This window comes from Filicampus tigris, chromosome 4, assembly GCF_054856515.1.
Source record: "Filicampus tigris isolate MCC_2025a chromosome 4, RoL_Ftig_1.0, whole genome shotgun sequence".
Taxonomy (NCBI): Eukaryota; Metazoa; Chordata; class Actinopteri; order Syngnathiformes; family Syngnathidae; genus Filicampus; species Filicampus tigris.
Genome location: NC_141220.1, coordinates 18889843 through 18910715, shown reverse-complemented (window position 1 = coordinate 18910715; position 20873 = coordinate 18889843). Strand labels below are relative to the sequence as shown.

The window sequence follows — 20873 nt, the reverse complement described above, 5'->3', positions numbered from 1 at the left end:
TCCCTGTAGAGACGACATACATATTTATTGACGTACTTTATGCACTGCTTTTCAAGGTCACTCTATTTCCCATCCCCCAGCCCCTACAGGCTTACACCTTTTTCCTTTTCACATGCAATATGTGTGTACTTCCACTATAGAACCACTAGAGGACCCCTTTTTTAGTATCCACCTTGCTTTCTTTTTTTACCCCTCCTTTCCAATTCAAGTCATCCTCCAGCCACTGCCAGCTTCCCCCTCCCCTTACCTTCATTACTCCCACCCTCCCTCCATCCCCAACTTACTCCCACTTCCTCGCCCTCCCTTCACCGTACTCAGATGCTCGTAAGACCGATGTTCAGCCGCTCTGCCAGCGTAAAACATTAACAGTGTGTGTAAAGCTTTGAATTCTATTACCGGAGAAATAGGGGTTAACGGGAGCAGATATTTGTGGTATGTACTCAATGTTGTCTTATTTTGTGTGAGGCTCGCCCTCCGATGTTTCGAATCGACATGTGTATATTTAATGTATAGAAGAAAATGACGTGACTGCGTCATATGGATAGAGAAATGTACAAACCCCCGCCGTGAGAGCGCTAGCTAAGCTTCGTGAGAACCCGCGACCCTTGCGTCTGCGATAGGAAGCGAACAACCTAGCCGTTATTTGACATGCCATTTAAAAAGCTGTGTGAGGAGGAAGAAAAACCTACCTCAGAGCGGTTCTGATGCGTTACTACTACATATCCCACATTCTAGCAGTTCGGAGTCTAGCAGGACAGGGGGTTCAGTCCGCTTTGTGATGAATGTGTTTCACTGTACAATTTTAGCATTTTCCTTGACATTTCTACCGGGCCAGCCAAGCGCGGTCGTTTTATGCCGGCTTCCGCGCTCTCAGTAGCGGCGCTGTTGTCATGTATGCCGGGAGGGATCTTGCTAGTAGTGGATTCGTGAGCTCACCTCCTCCTCTTTTCTCACAGATGCTGTCATATTGTCACTATTAATCCTGGTGGGTCATTATAGCGGACACTGCGAACTGTGCACAAAACTACACTAAGGTTGAAGAATTAACTACATTGAGTTGCGTGTTGGGATTAGAGGCCAGCGTGAGAGACTTAACAAAAAAATTGTTGGTTTTAGTCGGCCAACAATGTAGCCTCACCCCGAGATTTGGCTTTTAGCTTATTACGAGGCTTGCCGGCCCTGCAAAAAATTCCTGCAGCCATGCGCAAATTATTGATGAGCCAGACCATTCGTGGTGTAGGGTGACATCCTGTACATCCTGATCGGAAGTTTTATGCAACGTTTGTCCTCTGTTGCACATTCCCCTCCGTTTAATCTGTATGCCACAGCCTTTGAGAGCGTGCTCAAATCCTCCAGGGAATGACTTTTAATGTCACTTGTTTGAGATGCTTTGCCGTGCCCTGGTTTTGCTGTGAGAAAGTAATTGATATCATTCATTTTTTCAATTGTAGTCTGTAAAGTGAAACCAGATGCTTCGGTGCTTCTTATTGTGTTTTTTTGTGTTGTTGAGGCGGGCTCACTCACAATGCTTTTGTTATTCCATATCCATGCTGTAGGAAAGCAGAGAGGCAGGCAAGTCAAAGGGACACTGTATGTGTGCTGTCAGGAGAGAGACTAAACTCAACACCACATCCTTGCAGAGACTGCTATGAAGATGTTATTTCGTAGTCATTGCAGCAGACTCGATCACGCACATGGCACCTGTGCAGGGAATGTGTTGCTGTACGTGGCCAGCTCACAACTCTCACTTGCACCAAGAGGGAGAGTGCAAAGAGAGATTGCAACGAGTTGGTTTATAATCCTCATGCTGGAGGCAGGAGGGAATAGTAATCAGATTTATCTGTGACACCACATAGTTCATCCCTTGTTTCCGCCGTGCTGTCCAAAAATAGGCAGCATTTCACAAATCGCCACAAAAACAAGCATAACAACCAGCTGACACAGCAAATGCTAAATGAGAGCTGTAAAATGTACTCCTACTCCTAAAACACTTACAAACACAAAGATACACGGAACAAAAATGCAACCAACCCATCAAGTATGTGCCGCTTTTCAGAATCTGATGGTTTTTAGCTAACGCTAATTTGTGCATCCAGCAAAATGCAGCTCTGCTCAACTTTAACATGATAGTGCAGAGGCATCACACCTGTTTGTTGAATCTCATACTTGTTGGTGGGTAGGAACTTGGGGCCCACTCCATATGAATTTTTCGAAGCCCATTCCAATATTTGACAGAATAAAATTCAAATAACTGATCAATCGGTCATATAATAAAAAAATCTAATGAATGAAATAACTTATTTTTTGGTCCCCTAACACTTACAACAAATAAAAAAACATGAATTACAGGCAGAACATTTGACTTTTACAATATATTGTCCTTTAGTATATGTTTAACTTTACAACAGAGAGAGAAATTGGCAAAAATTGGATGATTGTTGTTTTTTGGGTGGGGGTATTGAATGTCATTATCTTTGTGTCATCTTGTGATGTGTTAATTTGTGGAAAAAAAGAATGAGCAAAAATCTGCAATAAATAGATGTTTACCATTTTTAAAAGCATTAATATCATCTGAATAAATCGGCTGGCCAATTAATCGGTTGGGCCCTGGTAGGAACTCCAGAGACTCAACCATTTGTATACAATGCCAGGTTGAGGTTGAAAACATGTACAGAATACCTCCCACTCCCACGCCACCAAAATCAAAGAAAAATCGAAACATCTTGAGTTAATCTTTTGGCTTTATTGAGCTCCTGTAAGGTTTTCTGTCTTGTGTGACTGAAAAAAAGCCAAAACATTTGAGAGTTAATCATTTGAAGTTTGAACTCTCACGAGATGCGCTCACAGTTCGAAGTTCTATGCATGTTTCTGCTATAATTGTTAATGAGAAACACAATGAAGTTATTTTACGAAAAGTTGCTTTTTTCAGATGATTACAAAAACATCTCTGACACAGATTTCAAGTGGTCTTCAGCACATTTTCTGTCATAAGTTTAGACCACATCTGTCACTGGTAATAAGCACCCACTCTGCACTAATAGTTTCCTCCCCGCTTGTGTTGAAGTTTTGTATCGAGGAGCACTCATGTGACTACCTCAGTGCAGTCCACTTCCTGTAATGATTCACCAAGTGACACTGTCAATAAGTGAGGGTCCTATTCCATTGTTTGCCACGTGAGGACTGAGAGGCAGCCAAGGAGGCGTGACGCACGCCCTACTCTGATTTGAATGATTGGAAAGAATTTGCCTTGTAAAGTAACTTGAGGTCATTTTGGCTCCAGATTTTACTTCTTTTGCAGTTTTACTTCTTTTACTTCTTTCTTTTGCATTTTTGCCCTTTTTCTGTGTGTTCTACTGTGCCTGAATCAGAGCTGATCAAATCAAGCGTCCCTGCCATGCTGTGTCATCACTTTTACGCGTCTTATCTGCGCCGCCATTGAAAGCTCAATGTCACTTTAGGTCTTGTTGGAAGGACACTTCTAAATGTGCATGCTTTTTACTTTCTCTTTAATTGGCTCGGACAATTTGCCCATCTATACAACCTTTTGGTAAATGTGTCATTTTCATGTATCATTTTAAAACTTCATTTGCTGTGTTTTTCAGGCAACTACTGTTGCAGTACAATATCTGACATTGGCAATACATTCTGCCAGTAAATGTATTTTATTCTCCTTTAAACAAAGCATATTTTTCTTGACTTTTTTAGGTAGTTTGTCATTTGTAACACTTAGAAGATGCTCTATAATGTGAATAATTCCTGTCCGTGTATTTTACTCATTAACTTTGTGTAAAATTGAGTGTTATTCATAAAAAGAAGCACATTGTTATACTGACCACAAGTGACTTGGTTTATTTTATACAGCACCAGTTTTATACAGGAACAGTAAAGGTTATTTAACATTGTAAGCTGGCAAGTATTTTTTTAGGAATGTTTAATGAAAAAAAATGAAGCTTGATGTCAAAATATCTGCAATTATTCCTGCCTATGATTAAATGAAGAGAAATATCTAATCTTGTACAGTAGTGGCCTCTATTTGACATTAGATCCTTTTCTGTAGTTTTGCAAACCTTGCTCATTCTTCAAACTTACATACCTAATACAACTGTGTTTTGTAGCAGCTTGCCAACAGCAAATTATTTATAATGAACATAAAACTCACAGAGCACATTACAACTGTCACTTGATGATCAAGCATGTCTTTAAATGTTGACCCTTGTAGTTCTTTTAAATGACAGGCACAGAAATGACCATAATGTGTGTATTTGAATTGTGTTGTGTTATTTTGACATTTTGAACTTGTTTTTCTCTCTTCCTGGCACTATCGTATTCTGTGAAGTATTATTTATGGACTCATTGTTGAAATGATGAACAAGGGTTACAGCGAGAGCTGCTATATGTCAGTCGGCGAATTCACCGGTTTTATTGAGCGTGTCCGCAGTTCAAGGTTCTGCAGCAGAGACTTCTTTCACAATCACTCTGACTAACTGTTTACCCATCAGTGCTTATCTGCCTAAAGGGACAAACTTTAAAATATGTATTGGTGTCAGGGTTTATCTCCTTACAAGATCCCCATCATGGCATAACATTCCTAAAATGTTTGCTGACTGTAAAATGATGTGCAGGATAATACTGTTCCACTCCAGTCCTATAGGTGGTGATAGTGTGTGGTGCAAAGTAGGTGCCAACTATCACATACCATCCTTTTTTTTAAAATTATTTTGAAATTTTATTTTATTTGATAAATTCTGCTCGATATGTTGGGTCTTGGACCCACCTGGCCCCAATGCAACTAGACTGGTACAATGGAACACGACAATACAATTCTGAAACCACATATTTATGTACAGTAGTTGTGTGTAGTCCAGTGAGAAATTATTCTAGCCTCAGTTTGCTTCCAAAAAGGAATTCCTCTGTCGTTAGCGAGTGCAGACGCTGCACACTGAGGCTACTTGTCTTGTTCACACAGACTCTGATTGTCATGACAGCACAGCCAAGCAAAAAGACTGTAGGTCAAATAAATAACATACTGAAGCGACAGCGTGGTGTGGTGATGGCCTACACTGGACAAGTTGGGCTGCGGGCATGGCTAAAAAATGGGCGATGGCAGTTTTTCGGGTGATTCGTGGAAGTGTGTACAAGTACAACCCAGTTATACGCTACTCAGACTTAAGAAGTACAGTTTATGTAGTAGTAGAGATGAAACAGTGTGGACAATTCACATTAGTGCAGGGCAATTAATCAAAATTGAATCGTGTTTTCGATTTCAACCTCTCACAATCGTAAAAACAACAAACGTGTGACTTGTATGAAACAACAGCAACAGCACCCAAAAATGACGTGTTGCTGTCTCACTCGTGTAATGTTCAACAGTCCAAAACAGATCATGTATTTGTAAACAATGCCAGTGGCTTGCCTGGTTCAAGGGCTATTGGCCACAACAATGTAAACAACAAGACAGTTTGCTGTACGGACTAGTAATTGAAAAGTAAACAGAGTGGCACAAATAAGAGAAAGTTGAGCAAAGCTGGTATTCGTTGAAATTGTTACTCAAGTTGGGCGAGAACACATCAGCAAATATGTGACGGAACTACTGTTTACATGACAGCTGAAGATATGTCACTGAAATTAATTTCAAGCATGGTGGTGAAATATCAGTAGCACCTCCCATTGTTCTATTATCTGCAATGCTATCATTCATTTTGTTGCAATAACTGAGCAACTATCAGAGCTGTATAGTCTCAGAAAATGTTGTGAACCATAATAACCGCCAATACAATTTGAAGTGGTAATAGCCTAATAACCATTTGAAATGGTCTCATGGTTTATCAGTTTGCCGTTTCATTTCGATTAAATAATTACCAGAGAGGGGCAAAAATATTGGAATTAATTATCTCTCAAACAGCTTGTCTACGGCAGTGTTTCTAAACTTTTAATTAGCCGTGTCACATATTTTACTTTAGAAAAACCTCACGGCACATCTCCAAACAAAAATGTTCCAGAAAGCAGTGTTCTGAAATAATGATAGCTTTTCTCACTTTACTCCAAAATGTATTTATGTGGCGTAAAATCTGGACCTTTTTAATTGAACACATAAAGCTATTATAAAGTCAGACAATAATAAACAAAAAGTATTAACAAGTGAGCACTATTTTTGCAAAGGGAGAACTTGCACTGGATAGCATTAGTTTGTGCAAGTGTACCTACTGTTGTGTCACATTAGTTGCTCATCAGTAAACAAACAAAATTATCATGCGCTTCATCCTTGGAAAAAACGCTATGTTCTTTTCCAAATACACTACGACATAGCACAAATGTGAAGGTCACAGGAAAGCATTGATGACATGTTCACGTGTTTGCATTTCCAATACGAGGCTGGTTGTCATGTCATTCACTGCAAGCATATAAAAAGTGTGTTGTTTTTTTCTTCTTCTCCAATAATTATATCCAATGTTAAAAACATGTCTTTTGAGTAAAAAGACTTTGTTAAAAGTTGCCAGAGGCAGCTCCCCGACCTCATCTGACCCCTCAACTCCACATACACACACAGTCCTTTCTCCACATGTGGAGGAGCCGAGGGTGGGAGGAGCGGCCGCGGGGCTGGGGGGTGCTTCAAGCTATCCAAATAAAACACACCAGGGTACAGCTGCCCCCTTCTTGTCTGTAATGGAAACCTCCTTAAACGTTGTGCAATCTGTCCAAGCAGAGTGTGACGGCCGAATGATATTTGCGAATGTGGGGTGTACACAAAGAAACACACTACTCAGCAGGCTTGTGATTCAAAAAAAGCAGAGAGTCGTGACTCGTGACTGCGGCGCATTACTAGGTGGAGGCGGGCTTTGGTTTCCTGCAGAGGTGGCCCGTGATTGGTGACAGTAGGGGGTGGGGAGCTTGAGAATGGGAAGAGGAAGCATCTTCACACAGTGAAGCACAGTGTCAAAAATAGGCAACATCTTTGCATCATTAGGTCTATTTAATGTGCTGTCAAAAATGGTTGTTTATAGGTACAACAAAAACATGGCTGCTTCTGTCGATTTAAACATGAAGGTCACGAGAGACAGATACGCAGGCTCACAAAATTAAAGACACACGTTTGTTTTTAACATGGCAACATAAGTGTCTGATTACGTTCTACGTTCTCACGTGCATGTTTCCGATACCTGAATTAATACTGCGATCCTAATATTCATCTGGAATCTGAATTGTGTTGTCAGTTTGAGTGACACGGTGACAAGTTCATGATGGCACAGTCAGCAGCAGCATCCATATTCCACCACTGCAGAAAAGGACATGACTGTCCACCTATGAAGACAAACCCAATTGCATATGTATGACTCATAAACTGTATATGATTTTCAGTTGTCAGTTTGACATGTTTGAAAATACATCATTGTTAAATTTCTTTAAAGGAAGAAAATTGTATTATAAAACAATGACTTGCAGTCAAAAAAAATTAGGCAGGTTTTTTATTGAGTAAGGCCTTTAATTTTATTGCACAATTTAAAGCAATATCTCAAGATCTTTCTTTATGATGATGATAATAGCAGGTCATTTGGAATACAGTATATGCATAACTTCACGTCCAAAACAAATGAAATGAAGTTGGCTTCATGTTAAAAAGTACACACAGCACACATTTCCCTTATTTTCATTCTTTTCTGAATTTGCTGTACCATGTACCAATGTCCAAATCTCTCATTGTGTTTCAGATATCCCCAAACTTGACCTACAGCAAGTGCAAGAAAACAAAGCAGACTAAAAATCATCCTTGAGAGTCAATAATCCCACTTGACTGCAAGAGCCTTCTGTCACAAACAAGCAAATATATAAAACGACTGCCCGACCACTCACGGTTAACAGACACATTGACACAACAGTGAGGAGCCAGGGCTTCATATAAATGGCTGACAAGCAGATCAGGTAAAGTTGTGATCCTTGCTTGCCTTGCTTTTATCTTGCTCATTCATGCTTTGGTCTCTTCTTTTAGTTTGCCTGCCAAATTGATCAATGGGGGTGTCGCTGGGCTAATTGGAGTCACCTGCGTGTTTCCCATCGACTTGGCCAAGACTCGCTTGCAAAACCAGCAGAATGGATCTCGCCTTTACACCAGCATGTATGTCTTCTCTTTGCACATAAGACCCGACATCAGCGTTTTTGTTTAACGTTCCTCATCTGTTGTTTTTAGGTCAGACTGCCTTATCAAGACCATCCGGTCAGAGGGATACTTTGGGATGTACAGAGGTGAGTTAGGAAATTTAGGAAGATTGAGATAAGGAATTTGGAAAGGAAGAGTCAAAGGACATGAAATGCACTGACGACTGAAGATAATTACAGTGGAACCTCTGAGGTCAAACGCAATCCATTCCGGAATGCTGGTCACCCTCTCTGAATAGTTCCTATTTAGCGTCGCTTATCCCATCCATCCATTTTCGCATTGCACTTGTCCTCAATGGGTCATGGGTGAGCTAGCTAGCCGAACCTAGCTGACTTTGGATCAGAGGTGGTGTACACCCTCAAATGCCCATTGAGCATGAAAAGTTCTATAATATTTGTGGCGTTAGTCCCTAAAACTGGTTAATTAAAATACATCTTAATGCATTTATTTCATGAAATAACTTGTTAATTTACTGTTAATCATTACACAAAAACATTTGTAAAATAAACTATTATAAATGAGTAATTTTTTATTCCATTAAATAGTTGGTTAATATTATAATTCAATATTAGAATGAACGCATTCATTATTAAAATAAACTATTTGAACGTTTTTTTTTTTTTCATTTTCATCTATGAATGACCTCTCTCATCCGTCTGTTTTAAAAATTAAATGTGGTCCTTGAGTACAAACGCTTGCCCATCCACCCCTAATTTTTATTAAACCTAATGTGTGGTTTTGGAATCCGGGAGTAAGCCATAGCAGCTGGAGAAAACCTATGCAGATAAGGGATACGTTTGCAAATTCCATATTGGACTAAACTGAGATTCAAATCTGTAACTTCCCATCTGTGAGGCAGACTTGCTTGTCACTTATTCCGATAGGAAATAGTGAAAACTGAACTCAGTGTTCCCTCGCTACTTCGTGTATATATATATATATATATATATATATATATATATATATTATTTTTAGGTGAAATTTGTTTTACAAAAAATTAGACCCTGAACATTAGAGCTCTTCAACCTCAAAATGGCCCGTTCTCTTATCGTGTGTTCGTTCGGAAATGCTCCCTGAGTGCACTACTTTACTCAGAGAAAATCAGAGTGTTGTTCATATGTGCCGTTCGGTTATTCAGAGTGCCCCGAAAAACGGAGTACCGGAGCCCAGTATGTCCGGCAGTACAGTACAAGGAAACAGTTGAAGCACGAGCTGCTGATGACGGGTGGGACGATACGGGTAACTCACGATTCTATACTGTGACGATATGTGGCCCATAATTATGATAATATCACAATACACAATGTCTACGATATTCAATATGTTGTTAGAAATGTTTTTAACGTTATGTCACGAAATATGTGAAAAGAAAAAAATACCCATAAAAAGGAAAGCGTCTGTAATTATGCATTTATTTAATGTAAAAAAAAAAAGAAACGTGCATTTACATAGTACCCCACTGCCTCCAAGTCTTGTAAATGTAAACACTGTACATGTGGACAAATTAAAGTGCACAAACATGTTTTTTGTAAACCAGGACAGGCAGATGGCCCATTTTTACCGAAGTGTTTCCACACTTTAGAGTGGAAACTCGCTGGTGGGTCTTTGATTTGTTTTTCTGTGTTTACATTTTCTGCCACTCTTGCATTTGTTGTTCTTCTATTGTCAACTCCTCACTGGCCACTGCTCCCGCCTACTTTACAATCGTTTACGGGATTTGCGAAAAGTGAGGGAACACTGTAGTATGTTTCAGGATCAGACTTCTTTTATTATCTATCATTATCATTAAACGTTAATTAAGCGTATAGGCCAATGTTTGAAGTCACATTTTAACATTTCGTCTCAGTCCTGTGTAAAAACACATGTCCATTTTTTTTCATTTTTAAAATGTTTTTCACGTTAATGGGGTTGCCGCATTGCAGACATCCCATTAATGTTAAAAAAAAAAAAATACAAAATTGGTGCTTTTCCCAGGACAGCGATGATTTGTAACATGTCATACAAGTGTTAACATAAGTAAACCTGGGATTATTAAAACCTCAAAACAGTACCACTCAGTGTTTCATGAAGTACGCTGAGGTTTCGCAATATGCTGACGTTTTGTGCAACTTTAGAACCATGGCTCAGGTGGTTGAGTGGTCGTCTCCCCACCAAAGGTTGCACGTTCAATCCTCAGTCCTCCCTGTGACCGTGTGGAAGTGTCCTAGAGCAAGATACTGAACCCCCTGTTGCTCCTGATCCTGTGTCATCAGTAGGTGAATGAGGAGACAGCGCTTTGAGTACCTTGAAGGTAGAAAAGTGCTACATATGTGCATCTCAAAATCTTAAAATATTGTGGAAGACTTCCTTTATTTCAGTAGTTCAATTCAAAAAGTAAAACGCCTATATTATATACTTTGTAGATTCACTGCGCACGAAGGGAAATATTCCATGATTCTATTTTTTATCATTTTGACGTTTACAGTTTTCAGTTCAGGAAAATCTTTAGCTTTCAAATGCACCATATAAATTGGGTAGGAATGAGTAAACGCTCATTGCGTCGCACACCAGATGACACGGTTGTGCAGTGTGGGGCTATACAGCTGTTTTTCATGAGTGTCGGATTGTCGGCCAATAGTTTTGCTGCAATTCTTAAGTTGAATCGCATGTGAACCGTGTCGTAAAATGTACGATCAAAAATGCTGTGTCGTCTAACGTGAGCTTTCACAATAAAAATTGTTAAGCCACATTCAGCCGGTGGCCAATTAGTACCAATACTGTATGTTTTCATGTATAATATAGTTTGCGGTAATAACAATTGTGCCATGACAATGTGCTTCTTGACAATTGTGCCATGACAATTAATGCAGTACAGTCCATGTGGCGCCTCGAAATGTTGTTTCTTGATAAGACTACTTTTTTCGAGACACCGAGTTTATGTGTGCAAGGGTCAATCCCATGGTGTGCAGATACGACTCGGCGACTATATTTTTTGTTTTTTATTTTGCTGCTGTCAAACTCAGTCTCGTTCCTTACCGCAACGCGCCTAATGAATGTATATAATATGAAATTCACTTTTTTAATTGAAATCCTGAAATAAATAAACTTTTTTTTTAAAGATATTAGAATTTGAGATGCACCTGAACAAGTAAAAGCCAATTTGCATTTATTTTTACAGATTTTCTTAAAGTATTTTTCAATTCCCAACTGTACAACATTAGGGGAATTTAAATTTAGAGGTTCCACTGATTTTGGAAACACAATGCATTTGTCCCCATGACTTGGTCTCCTTCTTTCTTCCTATTCAATCATTCATGCTTTGACACTATTCCCTTCCCAGGAGCGGCGGTGAACTTGACACTAGTCACGCCAGAGAAAGCCATCAAATTGGCCGCCAATGACTTCTTCAGGCATCACCTCTCCAAGGATGGGTGAGGGATTAACACGCTTCCGGGCTGCTTCTCATTCACGCAGTGATTATCGCGTTCACTAACATGTAACATGACACATTAGCTGCCTGTGTTCCAACCCAGGCCCCACTTAGTCCTCCGCCTTCTTTTATCGTCACCGAGGTGCATGGCAACAGTTTACGTGTAGAGTTACTTGTATGCAAGACACCAGTAATCCAGTCTATAATCCTATTTACAATTTCACATATCATATTCACTAGCAGTTCTGTGCCTTAGGTTTTTACTAATTAGTGTCCCCCACGACACAATGCTGTGTCTCCATCTGTGTGGTGACATACATTCAGGCTGATGAATGATTGACTTGACTGACCCAGCAGCTTGTCAATAATTCATCCTCGTGTGTGTCCGGCCTGTTGAAAGGGCTGACAAAGATTCACAGGTGGTGGTGATTCAGTTTTAAACTACATGAATAAATCTAAACTCTCGCATTTACACTGCAGCAGGACTTACCTTAAATGTCATTTCCTTTCATTTTTTTTTTAAATTTACTTTCTTTATTGTCTCTCCAGAAAGCTCACTTTGCTCAAAGAGATGCTGGCCGGGTGCGGTGCAGGCACTTGCCAGGTGAGTAATTGAGGTGGTGCTTGAATAGCATCCTGCTGTTCTCCATCTGGAACTGCTGCCGCCTTGAGCGCCGCCGGTGTCTGTAGAACACCTAAGCTCTCCCTCATTTGTCTGTGCCTCCAGCAACAATTAGTCAACGCCATATGTAACTTTGAAGCTTATTTTTAGGATTGGAATGTGAAATGTTGTTTCCAGGTGATATGTGAGCTCTGTTTTGTTTGGCTACGTCTCAAAGCAAATGCCCGTTGTCAATGAGGGCAAAGGCTTGAAGACTAAAGAACATGATTAGATTAAATGTAGCCGACATTGGATTAAGATTGTAGCTGCTAACATAAACATCTCATTCTTAATCCAGTTAACTGGTTAATGTTTTTTGGATAACAAATACAACAATGATAAACAATTTAGCTAATGTTTACTTAAAACTTGAATGAAAAGCACATTATTGGACATAGTACAGTACAATGAGGTTCATAGCAATAATTACATTTTGTTTAACAAAATACGCTAACATGTAAACTCTGTTTTATTATAGGTTATTGTCACTACTCCTATGGAGATGTTGAAAATTCAGCTCCAAGATGCTGGACGTATTGGTAAGAGGTAGAACTCAAACTGTTACTGTAGCTGGTATAGGTGCAAAAATTGGAGAAATAGTGGCCCCATGTGGTCTTTTGAGGAGACTGCAACAACTACATCCATCTTTGTTTTGTACAGACATACAGATTGAAAAAATTAACCCCAGAAAATGATTTTGAAACTTCAGAAGATGGCTTTGGAAAACCCCCATTAAACATATTTAACTTGTTAAATTATTATGATTAGAATTCTAATAATGACCCAGCTAATCATTCATCTATTTTATTTAGTGCCTGTCTTCATTGGGGTTCCGGTCTATCCCATATGATATTTGGCGAGAAGTGGGGGACACCCTGGACTGGCCGCCAGCCAACATTCACATTCACTCTCACATCTATGGACAATTACGAGTCTTCTATTAACCAACCATGGATGTTTTTGGAATGTGAGAAGAAGCCAAAGTACCCACACAGATAACCCTCACAAGCACAGGCAGATCTTGAAAAGTCACACAGAGTTAGATTTCCCCAAATTTTGAACTGCGAGGGAGACACGTCAACCACTGTGCTGACTATAATAATGATAATGACATACAGTATCGGTACCAAATATGGCAGCATGGTGGACAAAGTGCTTAGCATGTCTGCCTCACAGTTCTGGCGTTTGAATCCCTGCTCAGAGTTTGCATGTTAGATTAATCGAAGACTCTAGATTGTCCTTGAGTGAGTGTAAACGGTTGTTTTTGTGAGCTCAGCAATTGGCTGGCGACAGTTCCGGGTGTTCTCCGCCTCTTTCCCAAAGTCAGCTTGGATGGGCTCCCACTCACCTGCATCCCTTCTCATAACAAATGTCACAAAATGGATGAATATTTGAATACTGTATGATTCTTAAGTAGTGATTTGCTGAGCGAAATACTGAGTTCACTTGCTTTCTTTGGTCTTATAGGTTGCAGCTGCAGCTGTTGTTAAAATGCTATGTAAATAAAGATGAGTGGCGTTAAGTACCACCAAGCCATCAAAGGACAATTGAGCTATGCATTTAAAACTAAACTTGCCTATGAACGCGGGTTAAAAACATTGCTGCTAAGAGTATTCCAAAACGACAATATTCTATTACTGGAAAAAAACACTCCCTTGGGTCCAGCATTGGTTTGATTCGACATTACATATTCAAAGAACAGATTGAAGTTTCTTTGAACTAAGCCAACGCTGTACACCTTTACCATATCAAACGCATCGTGACGATGAATTGAAGACTGAAAGGTTAAGTTTGACTAGGCGTTTGTTATGCGACTATGCAGAAAAAAGACAGGAAGTTTTCAGGTATATACTGTGGAAGTTGCACTGTCAATTAGTTCGATGTCATGTTTCAAAAGGGAGACCATGCCTCAGTCGCGTATTCCAAACCAGGTCTGACAAAAATCAAAAACTTTGACTTCATCAAGACTAGACTACAAAGTGACTTTTCATATGAACTGAAGGAACCCGCGAAAAAATTCTAACCAGATTTTTCCTATCATTACAAAGTACAATGGTTTTCTCTTATAATTGTTTCCTGTGCTGCTTAGCGGCGCAGAGGAAGCTGATGCCAGAGTCGGTGCCAGCAGGCACCGTGGAACCAAAGTCGCCAACTGCAATGCAGCTCACCAGACAATTATTGAGGGAAAAGGGAATTGCTGGATTATACAAGGGCCTCGGTGCAACCTTGCTCAGGTACAACAAAGCTGGCACAGCGGTAAAAGATTTAGTACTGCAAAGCATTTCACATTGTCTTCTGTGTCCTAGGGATGTTCCATTCTCCATCATCTACTTCCCTCTTTTTGCTAACCTGAATAACTTTGGAAAGCGAGGTGCAGAAGGACCAGCTCCTTTTTACGTGTCCTTCATATCGGGCTGCTTAGCAGGAAGCACAGCGGCCGTTGCAGTCAACCCGGTCGACGGTGAGTGGCGATCCTCTGCGCGTTATTGATGACACGTGAACCGTTCTGATATTATGACCGGAACTCTGTGCGCTGCAGTCATAAAGACAAGACTTCAGTCTTTGAACCGGGGGAGCACAGAGGACACGTACAGTGGAGTGACTGACTGCATCAGGTGACCTCAATGTGTCTTAACTGCTGCCGCTTCCACAACATGACTTGCGCTCCAACTTGTGTAATGCTTTGTCATTATGGGCTTTCTAGGAAAATCTTGCGTAACGAGGGCCCATCAGCCTTCCTAAAGGGGGCCTACTGTCGAGCCTTGGTGATTGCGCCTCTCTTTGGCATCGCCCAGGTGGTCTACTTCTTGGGCGTGGGCGAGTATATCCTCAGCTTCTTGCCTAAAAGGGACAACTAGGAAGCACATCCTCGTCTGCCTTTCCTACCCTCGCATCACACCGCCACCTGCGTGAGGAGTCATCTCATATTCTTACAGACCTATATGTTTGTATTTTTAATGATCGTCTGCTGCATTTTGTTTCAAATTTGTTGTCTTGAATGTCCGAATCATGCAGGAGGGAGCCTCCGTTTGCTGCCAAGCTGCCTGTGTCGGCGCATATCAATCCTGATATCATGCCACAAGCGTCAGTTTAAGTTTTGAAGGAGTCTGAATTTGTAATTACAAAATATGTCATTTTGTATTATGATTGTTGACATTTCAAGGTTGGCTGACTGCCTTTGTTTGCTGCAGTTTTGCAAGCTCTTCCTTACCTGATTATTTAAAACAGCGCTCATCTCCAAATCAAATAGACTAGTGACACATTAAAAATAGAATAGTGCACCTACCTTAATTATAAGCACACATATCGAAATTTTTACGAACAATGCTATTCAGGGTATTTCCCAATGCTCGTATCTCAAGCTTTACTGCTGAAAAATATAAAGGGAACACTAGATGAATGAAATATTTCACTGTAAAATATGTATGTTGGATTACATAGTTTAATTCTCTGACAACAAGATAACATAACTATCAAACTTTTAAATAAAAAGACGGACTAAGCGCAGACGGAAATTGATTTTCGTCCGTCTGTGAAATCATAACCAACGTGGTCAAGTCCAAACGGACCTCACAGTCCATTATTGACGGACACCTGTTTTGTTGAAGAGAGACGGAAACACAACCCAGACTGCATTGACTGTATATGTACAACAGGTGACAGTATGCACCAAAGGGAGAATCGTGACTTATTCAGGCTGACCATCCATTATCCAAACTGCTTTTTTAAGAAGTACCGGTAATAAAATACCAGTAGCTTTTAATACAGGAGTAATACAGTAATACATTTTTAATATAGGAGGTTGTGGAATGGTATTTTCATGCCCACACTCCATTTCAGAAAGTGGCAGTGATGCACCAAAAGTTGTTTGCCAACCACTAAAAGACAGAAGAAGAAGAATTCAAAATAAAAAACATTCTTTTATTGTAATTTATGCTTTATTTTGTATGCAAGGAGTACGAAGCATTTTAATCCACCAGGATTGTACTTTTGGCAACAAAGTGACACAGGATTCTGGTTAAGGTAAGCAAACGTTACCATTTTAATCAAATCGGTTCAGATAATGGATGGATGAATGGATGGATTTTTCATCTGTTGGACCATTTTTTCCCCCGGATTGATGACAGACGGACTGACGGACCTTTGATCTTTTCTGACGGAAGCATGGTTAAAATAACATGACGGCAGACGATTACAGTTTTGTTCGGCTTGACAAACAGATGGATTAATGGATGACGGACGTGTATCCTGGCTGCTGACGGATGACGAATGACAGGCCCACCTCTGCTGGTTACAACAGCATACCTTCCGGCCAAGGCGATTTATGCATGTGTCATCCTGCAGGATCTGCTCTGCCTGAGCAACTTGTGTGGGCTGCAGATAAGACCTCATGCATGTACTTGTGGTGAGGACACTGGCAGCATGCAGAACTGAGCAAATGTACCATTTTCACAACAGTTAGGGAAAACTGATTCTCAATTGTGATGACTAGCAAGTTTATATCCCTTATGTGTGACTGACTTGGAATTACACCGGGATAAGAATGTGTTCCCTTTGTAATTTTTTTTTAAGCGATGCATTGCAGGAAAAGTGTAGATGTGAGACCAGCATACCTGAGAAGCCACAACATTTAAACCATAAGAAGACTTTCATTACCTCCGTTTGCTTTTCTTTTCTTTTTTTGTAAAGTAGATCAGATTCCATTCCACAGTGACTCTACTGTTGTCTTTTTCTCAAAGATCCTTCTGTGTTGTGTAGACTGGAGGTACAGTGTGCACTCCTGTCAGCCACCCCCTCCACTCACACAATCCCAGAATCGCCCCGCTTGAACAAATGTGGCTCCACAGAGCAGTGAAATAACAGGAGTTGAAATCGAAGAGGGGTCTTAGTAACTCTAGTATCATGAGACTATATTGCGTATGCAAGTAAACAGTTCAGTCACTTATCGTGGAAGGCAGTTTATAAATCATTGTTTACAGAATAGTTCAGCGGCTGTTGATGTATGACACTTTTCTGGACTTGAATTAACTGGCAGGGCCCAAAGAGCTAATCTCAAACTTTTCTCATGAAATCCAAAATCCAAACCAATTTTTGTTTTGTTTACCAAACATACAGTACGTGTCCATGTGCTTGTTTGCTTTAAGCTGCCAGGGAAAGCAGCCCTGTTATATCTCAATGTTTGCATCGCATCTCCAAAGCCCTGCCATTGGTTTATCTAACCGGAAATCAAGGTGACTTTGACGTCTTTTTAATCCAATCACATTCCGCTCTAGCGCCCACTTTGCTGTATTTGTTGCACTGTAGATATATCTGATGCAACATTTTAACGTGTACTCGTCTGTGGGAGTAAGAATTATCTATCAGTGTTCCTTTCTATGGGTGGTATGGCACTGTATGTTTGTATGTGTTGTTGACGTGTTCACCTTGATTATATTGTACATGTATATGCAGATGGTACGAAGTATGCTTTAGGATGTGTTGTTTTTGTACATGATGGCTTATTTGCACACCTACCTCTCCCGTCCTTTTTATCCATAGTGTAGTGATTTTGTGTTGTGATGAAGGAATTGAACAAGCATCATTTTTGCTTACATGCAGCAAGCCAATGGCGCTATGCACTCGGGAGCACGCGTGCTTGGAGGTGTCAGTACTCCTTGGCTCTAGCTCAAGTCTGCAGGTCTCGCTGGAAATCTGGTTGATCGTTAATTAAATAACCTTGATATCCATCTCCTTGTTATGCAAGTTTCATATACTAAAGCCCCCTCGGACAGGGGTGCTCAATCCAGGTGCTCGAGAGCCCCTATCCAGCCTGATTTCCATCTCTCCTTGCCCGCAACACACCTGATTTAAATGATCCTCTCATCACAAAGCTTTACACAAGCCTGATAACGATTGTGATCATTTGTATCAAGTGTTTTCAGGTAGGGAGAGATGGAAAACAGGCTGGATAGGGGGTCTTGAGGACCGGGATTGACCTGTCCGAGGGGCTTTCCATAGGTCTCAGGAGTCTCACTGTTGCCTATTTGGACCACATGAAACATCAACGCTCCAAGCGAATAGCCTTTGGCCCCGCTGAAATGGAAGTGTCCCTTGGACAGGGTCAACGGAGACCCACTGACTCGAGTCTGTAAATGTAGCATCGGTCTTTTTGAACGCCGCTTCCTCCATTAAGCGGCTGCGCTATGATGGAGACGCCACGAATGAAAGCGACTGAATCACATGCAGGCAATTGTCAGCAGTCTTAAAGCGAAAGCCATAAGGTCGCCCGGCACCTCCGGCCGTAATGAGTGTAACAGCTGAGCCGCAGGAAAAATAGCTTGTGTAAGCTCATCATCGTAAATGAGTTTTACGCTTCTCGCATCATTCCAACTGCCGTTTTCACCTCACGTGTGCTGTTCCTGTGATCATGCCTATTTTGTTTGAGTGTCATTGATGATGATTTTTTTTTTTTTTCTTAAACCTTTCCCCCCGGTTTTATTTTATGTTAGCTTTGACACTGTTGTGTAAGTCATGAAGCTTTACTTATGCCATGAATTATTGTTGACCTTGTGAATTTGGTTTCGTGAGTGCGTGTGTCCAGACAATGTAGTATTGTAGCCGATGTGTAGTGATTCTCTTTGCTTCTGTCTGTCTGTCACACTCGCGTGCCATCCCTCTCTCCCCGTGCAGAAGAGTTGTACCGCACCAAGGGCTCTATTTTTCGTAGACTGCACATCTGCGCTTTGGCGCACATGCCGGCGGATCTTGATATTCCTATCAGTGCAAGGCTCGCTGCGTTTGTTTGCCAATTTGGCAGACAGGTCTCCGGCAAGCTGGGCGAGCTGGTGCAGCAGAAGGAGTGTCTTGGAGATGTGCCTGGCAGAGTGACAATTTGGTTGTAGAATGTGAATCTAAACCTCATGCCTGCTCAGACCACGTTTAGGGTAGACAGCTGGACGGCTTAATGGGACGTATTTCATTCATAAATATGTGAACAGTGAGCACCCTCTGAATCATTATATTGCATTTGTTAAATCATTCTTCTGGGCAGCACAGCTATGGTGTGGGCGAGGCAGTCGACTTCACGGCTTCCGCCATGTCGAGACTCTAGTGAGCTTCTAGCGCATCACATTAAAAGGAATGAAAGCGGCTGCTTTGATTGTCCACGATTGAAGTCGGCTGTGACCACGCACACAGTTGCGCAGCTCTCCCTCTCACCCATCCGTCAGCCTGGGCTCGTCTGTGGAATTCTTCGTAACTCAATCGGATGATATTGGCCAAAAATTGGCAGATTTTTGTTGATTGCTTTTTGGTGTACATGAACACATTACAACATAAGACAAAGATAATGACATTCAAACATCCCCCCACCCCCCCTCCCCAAAAATGGCAACAAATATCGGCCCATATTGCTTTCTGTTGTAAAGTGAAACACAGTCATGTTTTACCTGTAATTCATATCTTTATTGTAAGCTTAAAGGGACCAAAGAAGTTTTTTTTTTTCTCACATTTTTAAAAATTAATCGGGCAATTAATCGGTTATTGGAATTGCATCAGTCTTCCCAAAAAATCAATCTCTTATAAAATACCAGTATTGGGTCTACCCCTCTTTTGTGCAGATATACGCCACTCGTCACACAGGATTTATGCTGGTCACAAAAATAGAGCCCAAGGTGTATGACAACTTTTCAGTGTTTGTAAAGAAAGCACAAAGGAGGACTATAAGGCACATAAGATCACACTTTGATTACTGACGGTTCCAAAGGTTGTGCAGAGTAGACGCACAAATTACAATGTGAAATGTATTTAAGTTAATTTGAAATGATAGAAGAGTTTCTATATGCCGGGTTGAGACAAAAAGAAGAGATCCATGTGATGGTGTGCACTATTAGCAATTATCCACAGAAAATATATATTGCCTACATATTCTAAACAAATCAGATATAAGAATGTAACTTAGATATTATAAGATGTATTATTTAGTGAATCATTTAAAGATTTATTGCTTTACACGTTCGCCGAAAATTTACACACGCACACAAAACCAGCTCACTGATATGCAATAAGTAGAAGCGGCACACATTAGCAACAAATATAAACTAGTCAATGTCAGCATCACAATAATGTATAAACAATGTGACCAGGGACCTTCGCGTTTTTACGGTCTGAGTCCACCTCACGACCTCTGTTCACTTCCTCCAAGAGGAATTGTGCATTAAACAGCACTTTAAAAAAACAACCCCACCAATCCGCAACAATACCTCGATGACGTAGAGGGTGTTTATCTTCATGTGCGGTGATTGACACACATGTCCTATGCATTGTTTGCGATGCCATGGTTAAAAAGGAAAAAAAAAAAAAAGACGTGTTGTTTCCTGTCATGATTTGCTGTTCAATAAACTGACTGTCCCTAAATCACTCAGGGTCATGTTTGTTTTTACACGCATCTCTGGAGATGCTTTCAAGGTCCTGCAGCTTTCTTGCTGTTATTGTGTCCTTCGTTGTTTAATTCAAAAGGGAGAGAGCATGTGAATGTGCACCAGTATTTAATACGAAGCATATAATTCACACCCACTTGCAAGCATCTCACAGGTGCTTGAAATTCAAACCATCCATTTTCTATCACTCATTCAGGGTCAATGGCAAAATGAAGTATCTCGGCTGACTTTGGG

At 40.7% G+C, this 20873-nt stretch overlaps 1 protein-coding gene across 5 annotated transcripts; it reads left to right on the top strand.

Moving 5' to 3' along the window:
* The first annotated feature begins 257 nt into the window (after positions 1 to 257).
* slc25a22a (solute carrier family 25 member 22a) lies at positions 258 to 20619 on the top strand. 5 transcript variants are annotated; one of them, XR_015086461.1, is made up of 12 exons: positions 258 to 432; positions 7707 to 7917; positions 7985 to 8110; positions 8183 to 8238; positions 11472 to 11562; positions 12111 to 12165; positions 12701 to 12761; positions 14312 to 14456; positions 14529 to 14683; positions 14762 to 14837; positions 14927 to 15131; positions 15238 to 20619. XR_015086461.1 is itself a non-coding variant. In XM_086028088.1 (11 exons), exons 2-11 carry the CDS (start codon positions 7898 to 7900, stop codon positions 15078 to 15080), a joined length of 939 nt encoding a protein of 312 aa, XP_085884214.1. In that variant the 5' UTR covers positions 258 to 432; positions 7707 to 7897; the 3' UTR covers positions 15081 to 20619. The 5 variants fall into 5 exon arrangements, 4 of the variants coding, with proteins under 4 accessions (XP_085884214.1, XP_085884215.1, XP_085884217.1 ...); XM_086028088.1 differs by having other exon boundaries at positions 14927 to 20619; XM_086028091.1 differs by lacking the exons at positions 258 to 432; positions 7707 to 7917 and adding an exon at positions 10309 to 10442 and having other exon boundaries at positions 8095 to 8110; positions 14927 to 20619.
* The last annotated feature ends 254 nt before the right edge of the window (positions 20620 to 20873 follow it).

What these genes read in the sequence shown, in the direction of transcription:
- slc25a22a (XM_086028088.1), top strand. Translation starts at nt 7,898, where the DNA reads ATGGCTGACAAGCAGATCAG. An exon ending in GCGGTGCAGGCACTTGCCAG is followed by an intron (nt 12,166 to 12,700) that starts GTGAGTAATTGA and finishes GTTTTATTATAG; the next exon opens with GTTATTGTCACTACTCCTAT. An exon ending in CCAAGATGCTGGACGTATTG is followed by an intron (nt 12,762 to 14,311) that starts GTAAGAGGTAGA and finishes TGTGCTGCTTAG; the next exon opens with CGGCGCAGAGGAAGCTGATG.